The sequence below is a fragment of the Zootoca vivipara genome, chromosome 12 (assembly GCF_965207765.1).
Source record: "Zootoca vivipara chromosome 12, rZooViv2.hap1.1, whole genome shotgun sequence".
Classification (NCBI taxonomy): domain Eukaryota; kingdom Metazoa; phylum Chordata; class Lepidosauria; order Squamata; family Lacertidae; genus Zootoca; species Zootoca vivipara.
Genome location: NC_142595.1, coordinates 14,277,041 through 14,294,487, shown reverse-complemented (window position 1 = coordinate 14,294,487; position 17,447 = coordinate 14,277,041). Strand labels below are relative to the sequence as shown.

At 45.4% G+C, this 17,447-nt stretch overlaps 1 protein-coding gene across 1 annotated transcript in view; it reads right to left on the bottom strand.

The window, feature by feature from the left end:
- Positions 1-16,346, bottom strand: part of LOC118094582 (uncharacterized) — a 127,964-nt gene extending 111,618 nt beyond the window's left edge. Inside the window, exons 1-9 of the mRNA XM_088655102.1 lie at positions 16,318-16,346; positions 14,726-15,226; positions 13,605-13,778; positions 11,802-11,898; positions 11,419-11,525; positions 6,680-6,765; positions 5,267-5,410; positions 3,242-3,313; positions 1,418-1,561 (exon numbers count right to left, since the gene is read on the bottom strand). Coding sequence (XP_088511228.1) covers positions 1,418-1,561; positions 3,242-3,313; positions 5,267-5,410; positions 6,680-6,765; positions 11,419-11,525; positions 11,802-11,898; positions 13,605-13,778; positions 14,726-15,226; positions 16,318-16,346 — 1,354 coding nt within the window. The remainder of the gene's footprint in view (positions 1-1,417; positions 1,562-3,241; positions 3,314-5,266; positions 5,411-6,679; positions 6,766-11,418; positions 11,526-11,801; positions 11,899-13,604; positions 13,779-14,725; positions 15,227-16,317) is intronic.
- Positions 16,347-17,447: the final 1,101 nt, after the last annotated feature.

The following is a 17,447-nucleotide window of genomic DNA, read 5'->3' as shown; positions in this document are numbered from 1 at the left end:
AAAGGTTCCTGTTTTCAAGGTTCCCAGTGATGTCCACCAATGTTGTCTAGTCCTGTTGATCTTCCAGACCAACAGGCTGAGGAGCATTCTTCAGCAGCTGGTGTTGATGCAACTGATTTGCAATTGGGAATTTGTTAACCTTTGGCCAGCTGTATTCTGCAGGGTTGGATGTCAGATTCTGGGACCATCTGCACTACATAGTAAAGGCAGTACCATTGCACCTACAACAGACATCAGGTTCCCCTAAAGAATTCTGGGAAGTGTTGTTTGTAAAGGGTTCTGAGAGCTGGAAATAGGAGGCTTTGGGTGGCGCTATGGGTTGGGTGGCGCTGTGGGTTAAACCACTGAGCCTAGGGCTTGCCGATCAGAAGGTTGGCGGTTCGAGTCCCTGCAACGGGGTGAGCTCCCGTTGCTCGGACCCTGCTCCTGCCCACCTAGCAGTTTGAAAGCACGCAGTGCAAGTAGATAAATAGGTACCGCTCTGGCGGGAAGGTAAACGGCGTTTCCGTGCGTTGCTCTGGTTTGCCAGAAGCGGCTTAGTCATGCTGGCCACATGACCCGGAAGCTGTACGCCGGCTCCCTCGGCCGGTAAAGCGAGATGAGCGCCGCAACCCCAGAGTCGTCCGTGACTGGACCTAATGGTCAGGGGTCCCTTTACCTATTTCCATCACAGAGCTGTAAATTCCAGAGTCAATCCCTCTTCCCAGAAAACTTTGGGAATGGTAGCTCTTTGAAGGGAATAGGGGCCCCCTACCAACTCTCAGCATACTTAAGAAACCATACTTTTAATGCTTTGGCAGGCCAAAAAGGGGTTGGGGGGGTAGGGGAAACAAACTTCCCTGGGCAGGGAGTTTCAAAGTATGAGTCCAATAACGGTTAAAAAAAAAATCTCTTCCTTATTCCAAGCAAATGTGGATTTGGAATCAATGATCTTAAGCTGCAGGCAGGCTCCTATGGGAGGGGACATTTTGATGCTAAACTGCAGGATTTTTCTATTTTCTCTGAACCCTAAAAATCTTTAGATTTTATGCACCACCACCCCGCTCTCTTTCTTTTGCCCTCTCCATCTCACTTCCCAGTTGCGAAAGAAAAATATTCCAGATGGAAATTTTGGCTCAGTGGTGAATAACTATGGAGGGATGTAGCTCTGTTACTTTCAAGAGGGGAGGCCAGGAAAACCAGATGTTCCTCTCAGGACTGGGCATGAATCTGAGCTGGAAGAGAATTTGAGGTCTTTTAATATAATGCTAATGAACCTCCAAAGTTCTTTTCTGTCCCTGGATGAGGAGAACATTTGCTGAGCTCAAGGACTAGAGAGGCCTGGCTGAAATTTGCAGCCCACCAGCGAAACATTCAGTGCATTCACGCACCCCCCCCCCTCCTACTTCAGCGCACACTGAAATAGGTGGATACTTACAGGTAACCCGGACGGATCCCACTGCATGTTGTATAACTTTGGGGCTCAGACTGACCCCCAGGCAAGCCAAAACGGTCTCTAAGTCATCAATGGCCACCATGTCTTTCCTAATGTTTTTGAAAATGAACAGAGCATTCTTGAGAGCTGTGCAGGGGAAGAGGAGGAGGAGGAGGAAGACGAAGAAGACGAAGAAGACGAAGAAGACGAAGAAGACGAAGAAGAAGAAGAAGAAGAAGAAGAAGAAGAAGAAGAAGAAGAAGTCTATTAGTATGCACAAGATAACCACTTAATTCCAATATACTCCAGTGGGGGGAATTATTCAGGCAAGCAGGGTGTTGCAAGGGAAACTACATTTGCCCTAGTTTCTCCCTGCCAAGGAGTAGTTTAGCAAACTTCACACTTGGGCCCTGTCAGCCATATTTTACTATACCGGTGTCAGTGAAGTTAAGGACACTGACTGGCCGAGCTGCTGCGATGTTCACACTCATAACCGTGAACTTGTGACTGCAAAGAACAGGGCAAAAGGCAGGTGCAGCCAAGCCTGGTGTTACAATTCCCAGCAATCCTTAATAGTGCAGAAGTTGCCAGAATCCTTTGAGGAAAAGGATGAGCTGAATGGTAGAGTGTATACTCAGCCTAGGTCAAACGATGAGAAACGCAGCCATATTTTGCTCCATTTCTGTCAAATACAACAATTCCTGTTGCCTAGAGTGGACACACAGGGGAATGTTGCCCCGGACAGGAAGGACTTCCTGTCATACCTGTTCTGGAGCATCCTCCCCCTGAGTGTGACCAGGTAGATGGGCGTGACCCTAGCAGACCCTATAAAAGGGCTATAGCCATGCAGCTATCTTTCTCTCTTCTGGCTCCTAGCCAGCAGCACATGGCTCATCCTTACAGAGTATGGAAGCCACAAGGTAGAATGTCTGAGGCCTAGCTCAGACTTATTGTCTCAACAAATGTAACTGTAACCACAAGATAAAACCTGCCTTCAGAATACTGCTGGGAACTGTGGACTTTACTCTTACTTTTAAACAAGGCTGTTGCGTTATTATTGTTTTAAATAAAAGGAGAAACTTACCAGGAACAATCCAGGTGTCAGGAGTATGGGCAGGAGTCAGGCTCTGGGGCCTGTAGTGCTTTGCAGGACTGGGGCCTGCCTCAGCTTGTGCTGGAGAAGCAAGGAGTGGCCACTCAGGTGAGGCCACTTGAAAACTCACTGCACCTGGTGGCAAGAGCTCGGAGGGATAAAAGCTCAGCATTTCCCTTCAGCTCTTTGCCACAGCAACGTGATCCCTGCCTTGTTGCATCTGGCTTCCTGTTCCTTGATCCTTTGCCTTGCTCCCTTGCCTTGCTGACGTCTTGCTCCTTGGACCCTTGCCTTGCCGACACCTTGCTCCTCGACCCTTGGACCTTTGCCTTCCTGACTCCTTGCTCCTCGACCTTCAGACCTTCGCCTTTGTGACACCCTGCTTCCCGACCTTCGGTTCTTTGACCCTGCGACTTCCTGCTGCTTGCCCCGCAGCCCCACGCCACCTGGACTCCCGTTCCTGCTTCCACTCTGCCATCTTGCCTCTGGTCCTGACGTCCTGAGTCGGGACTGCTACCTCCCGCCAACCAGACCGCGACACCAGGCTGGACAAGCCAGACTGGATTGCTTAACTTAAATGATTGAATCCATCAATGAATCCATCAACTTGCTTGCCGCAATGTGCAAGGGAATGTGCTCTGCTGCTTGCTCACTAGCGTGAGGTGGGATAATATTTAATCAATATATCCTCTCCTACTTTCCTCAACATTCCCACAATTTCCCCCTCCACGTACCCTCTCTTTCTGTGAAGGATGGGGTGGTCTTCAAAATGTCCAGGAAGTCAGCAAAATCCAGATTCCCATGCACTATTTTGAGAAGAAGAGGCAGGATAAATTGGTAAGCGATGTGGAGTAGGCAGTACAAAATGTGCTCCGCAACTGAACCTCAGTCATGTGCCTCCAGATGTTGCCATTTAGCTTCTAAAATCACATGAATCATAGCTGCCAAGTTATCCCTTTTTTTAAGGGATTTTCTCTTATGCTGAATAGGCTTCCTCGCGAGAAAAGGGAAAACTTGGCAGCTATGCATGAATTTTGTGATTTCTCACAAAGTCATCAATGAAAATTTTAACATCAAATTGTAGACTCAGGGATTATCCCCCCCCCCCAGGTAGGGAAGTTTCAGGTGTCAGTGCAGTGCACAGATATTTGCGCTGATGCTCAGAAGTGAGTGGAACAGGTTGAGGAAAAATGTTTTGATGGCTGCTGCAAAATATATTTTGATGGCTGTGCAATTATTATTTAGTATTTCTAATAAAGCTAAAACATGAAGCTGAAAAATTTGGATTTAAAAAAAAATCAATTTTGATTTTGTTTGTGCGAAGGTGTATAAAATGTGTTTGGTTTAGTTGTTTTCAAATTGCTGTGGACATTCTCGGAGCAGTAAAAGGTTTCAGGGGTGCAGAACATACACAGATTTTGTTTCCTTTGGAAAGTCACGGGAGGATTACAAGAGTGCTGTAATAAATAATAATAAAAATAAAAAATTTATTTATACCCCACCCATCTGGCTAGGTTTCCCCAGCCACTCTGAGTGGCTCCCAAAAGATAAAAACGGAATAAAACATCAAACATTAAAAACTTCCCTAAACAGGGCTGCCTTCAGGTGTCTTTTTAAAATAGGATAGCTGCTTATTTCCTTGACATCTGTTGGAAGGGCGTTCCACAGTGCGGGTGCCACTACCAAGAAGGCCCTCTGCTTGGTTCTTGCAATGAGGGAACCGCCAGAAGGCCCTCGGAGCTGAACCTCAGTGTCCAGGCTGAATGATGGGGATGGTGACGCTCCTTCAGGTATACTGGGCCAAGGCCGTTTATAATTTGCGTTCACTTACAAATATACAGGTTGATCAGAAGTGGAGGAACAGCACTGAATGCTCTGTCAGATGTCTCAAAGTCCACTGCTCCTACAGGGCAGTCGACTAGCACTATAAGATGCTACCAGAACCATCCCTGCTCTGTGTTGGTCTCTGCCCAGTCTACACACACTGCTTAATGATATCATTCCCAGCCGAAGGAAGAGGAAAGGACATGCCCATCTCCAAAATGGCTCCCATACTTCCCTGCCAGAACAGCCTTTGGCAACTTCTTTACCCAACAGGCAAGGTATTGAGAAGCATCCCTAACAAAGGAGTGGTTCTGGGCCACTTTGCCAAGGCTACTAACAAATTCTGACCAGCCACGCTTCAGGCAACTTAAAGGTAAAGGTAAAGGGACCCCTGACCATTAGGTCCAGCCGTGACCGACTCTGGGGTTGCGCGCTCACCTCGCATTATTGGCCGAGGGAGCCGGCGTATAGCTTCCAGGTCATGTGGCCAGCATGACAAAGCCGCTTCTGGCAAACCAGAGCAGCACATGGAAACGCCGTTTACCTTCCCGCTGTAGCGGTTCCTATTTATCTACTTGCATTTTTGACGTGCTTTCGAACTGCTAGGTTGGCAGGAGCTGGGACCAAGCAACGGGAGCTCACCCCGTCACAGGGATTCGAACCGCCGACCTTCTGATCAGCAAGCCCTAGGCTCAGTGGTTTAACCACAGCGCCACCTGGGTCCCTTACACCGATATAAAACCCATTTGGAGAAATCTTCTAGTCAAGAATCCCCAAGTTGGAAGGCCCACCCCCCAAGAGGTCATTCAGCTCAACGCCCAATCCAGTAACAATACGTATCCCACAAATTCCAAACACCCACCTCCCCATTTGTTTCCAGGAATGCAAAATTACTGTTGCCGACAACCCACAGGCCTGGGAGTGAGAGCACGCACCATCCATCGGAATGAACTTGAGAGCTTGGTACATCTCGGATTTGGTCAACAGGATTCCCAGCGTGTGCAAACTAAGGAGGAGGTTGCTGATGTTAATCTTTCCCTTCTTGATGGCACCAAAAATGGTGCAGGCCCTGGAGAGTCCTGGAAAAAATAATAACACTGCGGATCTGGTTTTTCCCTTCACTGTTGTCCTGTCCCTGCACCCTCTTGGCGGATCCAGAATGTCTTCAAACTCTGGATCCAACACCAAACAAACCTAGGTCACGTACAGTTCAAGCATAAACCACAAAAAACACAAAAAATTACATACAATGTCTAATTTATCTCCACATAGGGGTAAACAATGTAGTAAATAGCAGTGGCACTCCACCACTCTGTCATGTCAATCCAAATGAAGTATTACAACAAATGTTCAAAAAGGACCCAATATATGTGGAACCGATGAAGTGTGAAGTCCATAAGTAGATGCAAGCAGAACAAGGTTTTCCGGAATAAAAACAACCTGTTTCGCCTTTTGGCTTCTTCAGCCGCTTGAGGCCAACGTAAGATTGTAACCAGGAATACCACAGTATTTCTAAGGTTGTAAACCCCTTCGCAATCTGGTGAGGTACATCCTTTCTTCCACGTAATGAAATCTACAAAATGTACATGAATGCAATGCTATAGTCTTGTCATATTGGGATTAACAGACTCAAAATCATAAACCTGTAATATTTACAAGATAGTAATACATACCCAACACTGCTTTCTATTCTTATTTTACAATGGTATTACAGGACATTGCGTGACACATTCATGTTACAAACTGTAATTTATACAAAAAGCCAAAGTATCAACTCCAGGTGTATATAATTAACCAATGGTTGCCTCAGTCTTAAAGCGATAACCCCCCAAAATGCTGCAAGATTACAGTTCTTAAATTATAAGAAACAGTTAAGATCTAAATCTGTATTGAGACCTGAAAGGTTACAATCTACTTATTGCATCTACTTATGGACTTCGCACTTCATGGGATCCACATATATTGGGTCCTTTTTGAACATTTCTTGTAATACTTCATTTGGATTGACATGACAGAGCGGGTCGAGTGCCACTGCTATTTACCACATTGTTTACCCCTATGTGGAGATAAATTAGAAACTGTATGCAATTTTCTCAGCAGGTTGCGGTTTTTGTGCTTTATGCTTCAAATTCTGGATGCCCTTTTTTATTTTTGCTCTATAGTGCTCCCTGGAATCTGGCCACATCATCAGTGAAAGGAGAATGCGTATGCGCCGCAGCAGCGACGACCCATGTTTACAAAGCCATAGGCAAAAGAAGTTCAAGTGCCCCTTGCCCAGATTTCTACCGGAGTGAAATTTGCTGACATTGCCATCAAGAGAGGTGCAATTCCTCCAATTCATGCATTACCTTTTGCTCCTGGAGCAAGGCATGTGTCAAGCAGCTCTCCCTCATCGCAGAAGGTCGTGTAGAGATTGTACAAAACTTTGCTCCTCCTGCCGAGAGACATGCATGCAAGTTCATCATTACGATTCGGGCCTATCCCTCCCTCCCTTTTACAGTATGAACTCGGATTTATTGACGACAGAGGCTTCAACTAGCTGGCCAGTAATGGAATATTCCATTCTGCTGCTGCTGCAGCAGCATCTTTCCATGCCAACGTCGGCTGCCTCTCTAGAAGCAGTAGTTCTGGCATGGAGATTCTCACGCCCGGTGTTGGAATGATGCCATGGCCGACACTTCACGTTATGCAAGATGCGTGGTTAAGCAATCCCCAACAAGTTATTTCCAGCAGTCTGCACGATGTCAAGTCAATCTTTCCAGTTTCGATTGGGCATAGCAACAGAGAACAAAGGAATAAAACTGCAACTGTGACAAAATAAAATATGTACTTTTACCTACCATCCTACTGAGAAAGTAGAAAATTGGCTCAAACTTTGGAAGCTGACAAGGTGAATCCCACCGCTGCCAAAAGGGTCACCCTGCTGTAACGATGGGGAACCTTTTTCAGACCACAAAGAGCTACATTTGCATCAGGGCTACCTTCTAATGAACATCCCCGTAATGGGGGATGCTAGAGGCAATTTTTGCCTTTGTTCAGTAACCTAGTTTCTTTTTTTCCCTTTTAAAAATAATTTTTATTAAATTTTCTGTTTTACATTTTACAATATTCATTTAAACAACCTTAAAATATCAAGGACTTCCCTTCTTCTCTTTCCGTGGTTCATTTTGCATAAATACCTAAACCATTCAGTATTCCATTATTACATCCATCAAAACCTAATTACACTGCTGAATTTCTCTTAATGCTGCCAATGCTTTCAAGTGTACACAATTCCCCCCCCCATATATCCAATAAACATTTTCCAATCTTCTTTAAATGTATGTTATTGTTCTCTTATTCTATATGGCAGGTCCGCAAGCTATGCATATTCTGTCACTTTAAGTTGCCATTCTTCTTTAGTTGGGACCTCGCTATTTTTCCATTTTGGGGCTAACAAAACACAGGCCGCAGTAATGGCATACATAAATAACCTTTTTGACACCTGGGAATTTCCGTCTGAATTATCCCCAAGAAAAAGGACTCTGGTTTCCCCCCCAATTCATTATGAATTATTTCCCAATACTCTTTTACAGGTCCACCACATATGAAAGAACGTCCTTTCGTATGTTCTACAGTTTCCACCATCCACGTCACTAAGGCTGTGTTCACACCCCTGCTGTGAAACATAGTAGATCATCAAACCATCAATTCTAGCACACCAGGGGGGGGGGGTCACCTAAATGGTATAATTTGGGGTTTGAATGATTAGCATTATTAATGGTATTATATTTTGGTGTTGTTATAATGAGGCTTTCATTGGATTATTGTAATTGAATCCTTAAGCCACTCCTAATTCGTCTCCAGTCAAGGTGTGAACACCTTTTTTTTTAAGGCACCCCCTGCCCAATCAACGCCCGCTGGCGTGTACCCAAACAGAAATCAGGCCCGGCTCGCCCATTGACTCTAGTGGCACAATGCACCACGGCGCCTGGGCGATCAGGGGGTGCTGAGGGGCGCCCCAGCAAGTGGGGGAGCTTCGCGGCGGCCTCCCTTTTCCCTCCACCAGCCGCGCCGCGAGAGCAGGGAGGGAAGCGAGTGGAGCAGGGGCACTAGGACCCTGTTTCGCTCTGCAGCGCCAGGGTCATCCCCCACCCCGGCGCTGCATTTCATTGGTAGAGGTGACGCCACATGGCAGCACCTCTACCAATGAAACACAGCGCCCTGTTGGCGGGAAGGAACCTGGCGTGGCCTGGCCTGCCCAGGCACCCCGCTCCGTTGGGAGAAGGGAGGAAGGCTGCACGGAGCAGCAGCGCCCCCTCCCCCACTCAATCCGGTGGCACCGGACAGGCAGGCAGCCTCTGGCACAGCGCGGCCCTGCTGTGAGGTGCAGGGGCCGCCATGAGGCTCCCGCCGCCCGGCACGCCAGGTAAGAGTTTCCTTGTTTTAAGAGGGGGGGCGCTCGAGGGATCCCTGCACCAGGGCGCCCAATGACCTTAAGACGGCCGTGACGGAAATGAACCTGACACTACTTAAGCTGTGTCAATGGGAACAGTTGAGACATAAGCACTGCAAAATGCACTGGAGAAAATAGCAACTTTGAGAGTTCAGTAAACACATCCCAGCCAGGCAAAAACATTCGGGGCAAGAGGGACGCATTGAAGTAGGCCAGGTAGTGGGATTTCGGTTAGGAAGGACACGGCCTGGAGAGAATCCCGATGACCAGCTAGAGAGGAGGAAAGTTAAAATGGGAAAGCAATGTTCTGCAGCTTGAAACACAGTGCCCATGGAAGAATGGCAGGTGAAAATGATGGACTATATGGAATTAGCTGAACTGACCGGGAGACTCCGTGACCAGGGAGAAAAGTCGGTAGAAGAAGATTGGAAGAAATTCAAAGATTATTTGAAGAAATATTGCAATATTAGTTAGTTTGAAATGGATTTGGAAATGCGTATAATGTTGTAGTTTTAGAGATTATTTTAAGATTAAGGATAAAATGAAAGAATGATAGTTAATGGTTAGATTTAAAATAAGCATAGATAAATAAAAAATATGTTTAAAAAGTTAGGAAACAGAATTTGCTAAAGTTGAAATACAGTGAAACGCAGTATGGGGGGGGGATATGAGGAAGTCACCCCAAAATGATTAGAAAGGATGAAAAATTGTGAAACGCATATTTTCTTTTATATGTTCTTGTTTTTGTTTGTAATGTTGTGTTTTCTTTTGTTGTTGTTGTTGTTGTTGTTGTTGTTGTTGTGTTATTTGTTGTTTATATATTTGTTTTCATAAAAGCAATACAAAATTTTGAAAAAGAAAAGAAAAGAAACACAGTGCCCATAATTTGCAGACCAGCCTGAAGCCAAACATCTCTGGGACTCACTCTTAGGCATGCCAGAACTCAAGCTCCGAAATGAGAAAATAGAATCCCAGATCCCAGGAAGACCTCTGTTGCTTTAAGCCAAAAATGTCAGTCTTATTTGCACTGCATCCTGTTTCCAACAGTGATTATTAGCCAGATGCCCACAAGCCGAGCATGATTTCTCAGCTATCCCTTATGCATTGTATCCCAGAATGATTTGATATTCAATTCTGATATTGGCACTGATCAGGGTGGATAAAAATCAATGATTTTTTTTTAAAAAAATCAGATTTTTAAAATTTAAATTGGATTTTTAAAATAAAATGCTTTTGGAGGAAAAATATTTCTAAAGATAGTTTTCTATTTAAGTTACAGTACAGTCCAAAGGCTATTCATCAGGAAATAAGGATTTACGTTTTTGATGTGTGCTAAAACTCAGCCTACTTTTTTTTATTTAAAAAATTGTTTAGAATAAATTTTTAAAAAATGTTTAGAATAGATACCTATGTCTGTAAATAAGACAAAATGGAAAATATTAAAGAGAAAGACAGGGGGGAATGGGGAAAGCATATGAAAATAAGAGAAGAAATTGGAAAACCAAATGAGGGGAAGAAGGGAAGTCGGGTTTGGCAAAACATCAGTATGTATAATAGTACGATAATAGATGTATGAGTTGTATAAAATAGAGATTTGTATTAATATGATAACCAATGTTTATTAGAGGTGTATCAATATAGGAAAATGTGGATTAAGGTTATTTTGGACATATTTGTTTTGTATATGAGAAAATAATAAAAATTTAAAAAATAAAATAAAAAATTGTTTAACCACATCAGTTAACAAACATGGATACATATGCTATAATGCTATTGTTTTAGTTAAATAAATTGTTTTTTATTTCCCGTTATTAAGGAAATGGTTAAAGTACAGCAGAAAAGTTGTCCAGATATAAACAGTTAACTTATTAAACCTCGCAATAATTTCATAATTATCTGTCTATGTATGTCTAATAGTATAACCAAATCAGTAATTTTTGATATAACTGTAAAAACTACTCTGAAAATTTATTATTCAAAAAAATGAAACCTTCATCTGGTTGTAAATACTTAGATTATACCAGCAAGAATGAATCTTTCTGTAAAAAAAGAAGAAGAGAGAGATTTAAATCAAGTCTTACTGACTAGTGATTTAAATCGTGATTTAAATCAATTTGATTTAAATCATATCCACCCTGGCACGGCTATTCAATATTTATTCTGAATGTGGAAGTTACTTCACAGCTAATAGCGGCTGACAAAGCCACTGGTTAATTAATTTGTTAAACACATGTCTGTCATAGCCATACCCTCCAGCTCCCGGTAAGAAAAATCCGGGATCAGCAGTGGTGCGGCACCGGAAGTCGCTTCTACGCATGTCTGGACATGTGTAGAAGCAAATTCCGGTGACGGCGCTGCCCGATTTCCGGTGCCCAGACATGGGCAGAGCGGCACCCAAAATCGGTTCTGCGCATGTCCAGACATGCGCAGAAGGAGCCTCCCTGGCAGGTAGGAAATCCGGGGGATTTACGGGATTTTTCTCTATTTGGGATAACAGCGGGACACGGGTTTAAATACGGGGGTTTCCTGCGAAAAACGGGAGACTTGGCAGCTATGGTCATATCGTGTCAGATGGAAACATAGAATTGGAAGGGACCGCAAGGGTCATTTGGCCCAACGCCCTGCAATGCATATTCCAACCTGCCCAGATACCTTAAACTGGGTGAAGTGGTCCTTGGTGGCTGAGTTTTCCTAAACGGCTTGCTCTCTTTCACCTCCTTCCTGCCCGCCTTTTGCATCCTCTCGGCTGAGGAGGAGACCTGGCATAGGGGAACAGCAACATGGGCTTAGCTTTAAAGACCGACAGGCCTGAAAGACCTCCTCAGTCCCTTAGGTCAGTGAAGGAAATTCAACTCCATCCCACTTTTCACCTGGGAGAAATCGGTGGGGACGTAGAGGCAGGGCTGGAGTAACATAGGTGATGTGCTGGCACAACATCACGCTGGCATGTCTCCTTCACCTTCACCACCACCAGTACAACTCAGTTGGGGGAGAGACCAGAACAGAGTGGGGCTCCAAACCCGAACGCCACGCACCTTACATCTTTTGATCTTTGCACGCTGCTTTTTCAGAAAGTAGCTTTGGTAACACGGTCCTTTTGCAGGGTTCACTGGGCTGTGCCTGATCATCTGCCTGTGGGAAGCGGGAAATGTGTAAAGGGAGGAAAATAAACCATTTTGGGGGGGTGGGGTTGCCCCCTGGATTTCTCTTTGTGGCAGGGCTTTGGAAAGTTGCCTGCACACTAACCCATTTGCAGTTCAAAAAATACAGCTTCTCTCAATCCAGGATTTCTTGGTCCAGCATTTGAAATCCCTCCCTTTGGCTAGGTTACCCACCCCTTTTCCTCCCTGCACATGCTTCCAGGTGAACGAAGAAGGAAGTGCTGGTTTGCTGTCTTGATATACCCCCCCCACACCTACTGGGCAAGTATTGATATGCACACACCCTTGCCAGGATCGCCTACATCTGCTTTCAAATGAGCAAACAGCAGGGTAATGCAGAATCAATCCATGACGAGTGAAAACATTTTCTCGAAAAGCACTTTTCAGGGGCAAAAAAATTTATCTCTCTCTCTATATATATAAATGTAAAAATCGTGAAAGTGCGGGATCCACTTTTCTCCGTAACCGCTTGACCGATCGTCCTGAAATTTTTGACACAACGATCCAGGCCACTCCCCGAGCGTTGTTAGAAAAAAAATCCTACAAACCTCACACCTCCGCAGGTACAAACCTCTTTTTCAACAAAGTAAAACAGCGCCCTCAAGTGGATTTCCTCCCACAGTACACCACCTCCCTTCCTGTGAAATCTACACCACACCCACAAACCCCGCCTCCACCACGAGATCCACCACTCACATACATCCATCCGGCAGAGGTGTTGAAGACCAAATCAACTGAAAACAGGCCTTTTCCAGCAACAAGGCCCAACATTGCTAAGCGGAGGTAGGGGCCTGCCTGGGGTGGGGGGTGGGGTGCCGAATAGGGGGCAGGGATACGTAATGGGTCAGAACAGGGGGGGGAGACACAGGGATGAAACCTGCCCTCTCCACAGTATCTTGCCTCGACTCAGGGGGACCCTGAGGCTCAGGGGGATCTGAAGGGGGGCTATTACCCTCCATTTCACAGACTAACGCACAGCAACGTGTGCAGGGCCAGCTAGTGTGTGTGCATATATATGCACTAGCATATATATATATATATATATATATATATATATATATATATATATATATGCACTAGCTCTAGATTGTGTATGGACTATGTAGGGGCGGGGGAAAGTGCCCTGTCTATGACTCAAGGTCCTGACACTGCCATTTGTTCCAATTCAGTGGTAAATTGCAGGTTTTATCGGGGAAAGCGCTGGGACAGGAAGGAAGGAAGGAAGGAAGGAAGGAAGGAAGGAAGGAAGGAAGGAAGGAAGGAAGGAAGGATAATAATCATTTATCATTTATACCCCACCCATCTGGCCGGGCCTCCCCAGCCACTCTGGGCGGCTCCCAACAGAATTAATGATAATAATAATAATAAAAAGCGATAAAACATCAGACATTATAAACTTCCCAAAACAGGGCTGCCTTCAAATGTCTTCTAAAAGTCAGATAGCTCTTTATTTCCTTGACATCTGTTGGGGGGCATTCCACAGGGCGGGCGCCACTACTGAGAAGGCCCTCTGCCTGGTTCCCTACGGAAGGAAGGAAGGAAGGAAGGCAGGCAGACTGCTTGTACACGAATCTGGAAATCCCAGGCTTGTGCCTAGAAACACGGCACAAAAGGAAGTGTGGACAAGCCCTCAGATCCAGAGTCTGCCTTCAACCACAACTTGCTGTATCGACTTACTCCGTTGCGCTGAAGCAGCAGTGGGTGTGATAGGAAAACCTGCATTCTGCAGCGTGTTGGGCAGGTATGTGACCCCTCCATTCATCCTCAGCCTTCCATAAGGATAAAGGAAGCTCTTCGTCCTGCGAACTCTGCAGCTCGTCCCAGTCTGCCTTCTTTAAGATTTTGAGTTTCCTAAAAAGGAAGGGAAAATCGGGACCCATCACAGATGTGATTGCTAAGGTATAGTGGGATGAGAGGAGCTCAGGAATGGCAGCTCTTATGGTATAACTGGGTAACACGGCCATAATGCAACCACCCTAATATTGATGCGTAATCCATTAGAAGTTAGATAGAATCCATTCTCGGGGGCTTTGAAAGACATAGTACATTGGACAGAAATTTCTTTCTACTAAAAGTGTTTGGCGACCAAAGGTTAAGGCCACAAAACTGAAAAGACAAGCCCCACGTAGCTGTATGACCGAAGGGCGTTTGAATATTGGAATATATATATATACACACACATACATATATATACACACACACACCATATATATATAATTATCTCCCTTATATGAAACCCCTTACTAGCTGCACACTTGTAAAAGTATGCAGATGAAAATACAAACGGTTGGGTTTCTTTAACTGAAAAACAAACTGACTCTAAAGAGACTTTAAACTAAAGATAAATGCTTTCTCTCTTAGCAATGTTATCTACCCACTTTCCAAACCTCCCACAAACCTCCCACAAAACTCCCATTAAAACTACCCAAGAATTAACAGCAAACTAGCATTATAACTAAGCAACTCTCGTACTAAGATTCAACTAAGGAATCTCTTAAACTGAGAACAACTGAGAGAGTGATCTACTACGAAATGGATCAAACTGAAAGATCTAACTAAGAGATACAGAAGGCTTTCTGGCAGAGCCTTATATACAAGAAGCAGAGCCCATGCCTGTGAGCAATTAACAGAAACACAGACACCTGTTTCTCTTAAACAGACAGTATTTACAGTAACTTGACTATTCAAAAAATCCAACATTGAAAAGTTCACACAACATGAAAGACTCGACTTGGAGCCCAAAGGAAAGGATGAAAGCCCAGGCAGCTCACTTTCGGCTGTGCGGTTGTTTCTCTTACCTGTCGAAGCTGCGCGAGGAGCGGGTAGCAGCTGTGCTCGGCTCAGTAGTAAGAAAGCTGGAAAGATCATCCTTCGTATCTGTTGCCGTCTTCCCCCAGGATAGAGAGCTGCGCGTCTGAGAATTCTCCTTCCCATCTTGGGACTGCGGCTCCGATGTCCCGGACGGCGTCACGAGCTCCTCCTCGCTCTGCTCCTTCCGATCTTGAGATTTACTGTCTTCGGACAGCTCAGTAAGGTCTTGGGGATTGCCTTCGCTCTGATCATTTGGGTCTTGGGACTTGCTGTCGTTTTCACTCAGATCATTTGGGTTTGGGGATTTGCTTCCACTTTCGCTCCGATCACTCAGGGATTTGATGTCATCTTCCCCATGCTCAATTTTATCTTGGGATTTGTTGTCCCCGGTGTGTTCACTTAGATTTTGAGTTTTGTCGTCCTCCGCTTGCTCGTTTAGATCTTGGGACTTGTTCTCCTCGGCTGGCTTGTTTAGATCTTGGGATTTGCTGCAATGGAAGGAAGAAATGATTCCAGGCACAGACATGGATTACATTGTGTATGTACCATTCCTCTGGTTTTGCCACCCCTCACTAGGGAACAGATTCCACAGCAGAATAGTTCTGCTCTATCTCAGCATGGGATATTATTGGGACTTTCAATAATCTGAAATATGAAAACGCAGTACATTGGATTCTGCCTGGAGTGGTGGTAATTTGACGGTTTCAAAAGGTACGTTTCATGTATTTTTAAAAGTCTCATTTTGAATTCACACTACATTTCAGCTGTAGCCAACATATTCCATCCCTAAGAAGCCTTTCCATTGCTTTATGTTCCATTATGGGATCAGTTTGAAACATGGTGCCGGCCTGAGGTCTATTTTTCAGTGCCAGGCAAAGATGAGCTCTGGAGCATGCAAGGACTAATAATGCAAACCCGAGTACCTCTGACCATGTGAAGAGTACTGTTCCCTATTGAACAAACATTTGATAAACATCAGCTACTGTTGTGGTGAAAAAAAATAAGGGCAATTTGGAGTAGGGATAAGCTATGTCAACCTGGGGGGCCCAGGTGGCGCTGTGGGTTAAACCACAGAGTCTAGGGCTTGCTGATCAGAAGGTCGGCGGTTCGAATCCCTGCAACGGGGGTGAGCTCCCGTTGCTCGGTCCCAGCTCCTGCCCACCTAGCAGTTCGAAAGCACATCAAAGTGCAAGTAGATAAATAGGGACTGCTCCAGCGGGAAGGTAAACGGTGTTTCCGTGCGCTGCTCTGGTTCGCAAAAAGCAGCTTTGTCATGCTGGCCACATGACCCGGAAGCTGTCTGTGGACAAACGCCGTCTCCCTCGGCCTATAGAGCGAGATGAGCGCCGCAACCCCAGAGTCGGACACGACTGGACCTGATGGTCAGGGGCGCCTTTACCTTTATGTCAATTCAAACTGAAAGAATACTTAGGATTCTTTTTTTTAAGCCTTGCCAAGTATGCTGCAGAATTTCGCCGTTTATTATATAGCCCTTAAAAACATTGTTGAAGTTGTTAATCGTGATAAGAACACAATCAAAGGCAAAAGGCAAAATAAATATTAAAGAGGCTGAAGTCACCTGCTCACAGGGCTGAGCGGGGCCTCCATTCTTCTGGGTTGGAAAGCGCAGCTCCTTCTACATCAGTGTTGTTGTGGAATGAATCCTAAATAATAACAATTTTAAAAGTAAGGCACAACACAAAAGTGAAGATGCCCCATGGTCTCTGGTGATGGAACCAGGACCGGTCCGTCCATGAGGCAGACTGAGGTAACTGCCTCAGGCAATGGAATCCAAGGGGCGGTGCCCTGCAGGCATGCCGCTGCCACCAAAGAAGTGGGCAGAAGTTGTGGCCGTAGCTTCTGGGTTCTGGCAAGGTTTTGCCCTGCAAAACATAGCCAGATCTTCTGGGCCTCTCATGAGAGCTCGCCATAAACTGCTGTCGCTTCTCACTTTTCCCATGGATGGAGGCAGCACCTCCCATGCTCTCTGCCTCCAGAAAAGCAAGGGGAAGTGGCGGTGGCTTCCAGGATCCCGCGAGATCTCACAGATCTCTCACAAGATGCTACCAAAACCCAGAAGCCGCTGCCACCACTCAACCCTGGTAACCAAATCTTGGGCAGGGGGTGGAAGCTATCAGGGGGTGGAAGCTTTCCATTTCGCCTCAGGTGAAATGGATGGGGATGAAACAGGATGAAACACCTCAGGTGTTGAAACACCTCAGGGGATGAAACACCTCAGGTGAAACAGGATGGGGTGTCCTTGGATAGAACAGAAGCCATAACCCAGCTTTTGCTAGCAGCCAGCCCTTCGGCTGGAATGGCCTCCCCTAGTAAATTTCATTCATTCATTCATTCATTCATTCATTCATTCATTCATTCATTCATTATACCACCGTATACCCGAAGATCTCAGGCTGGTTCACAGAAAAGATCACAATATATAAAATCAAAATAAAAACAATAACCCAATAACAACCCCCCCCCCCAAAAAAGAGGCACATTTTAAAAGGGTATAGGATGGCCATCAGATCAACCAAAGGCCTGGTTAAAAAGGAACGTTTTTGCCTGGCGCCGAAAGGTATATAATGAAGGCACCAGGCGAACTTCCCTGGGGAGAGCATTCCATAGACAGGGAGCCACTGCAGAGAAGGCCCTGTTCTCGGGTTGCCACCCTCCGTATCTCTCAACGAGGAGGCACACAAAGAAGGA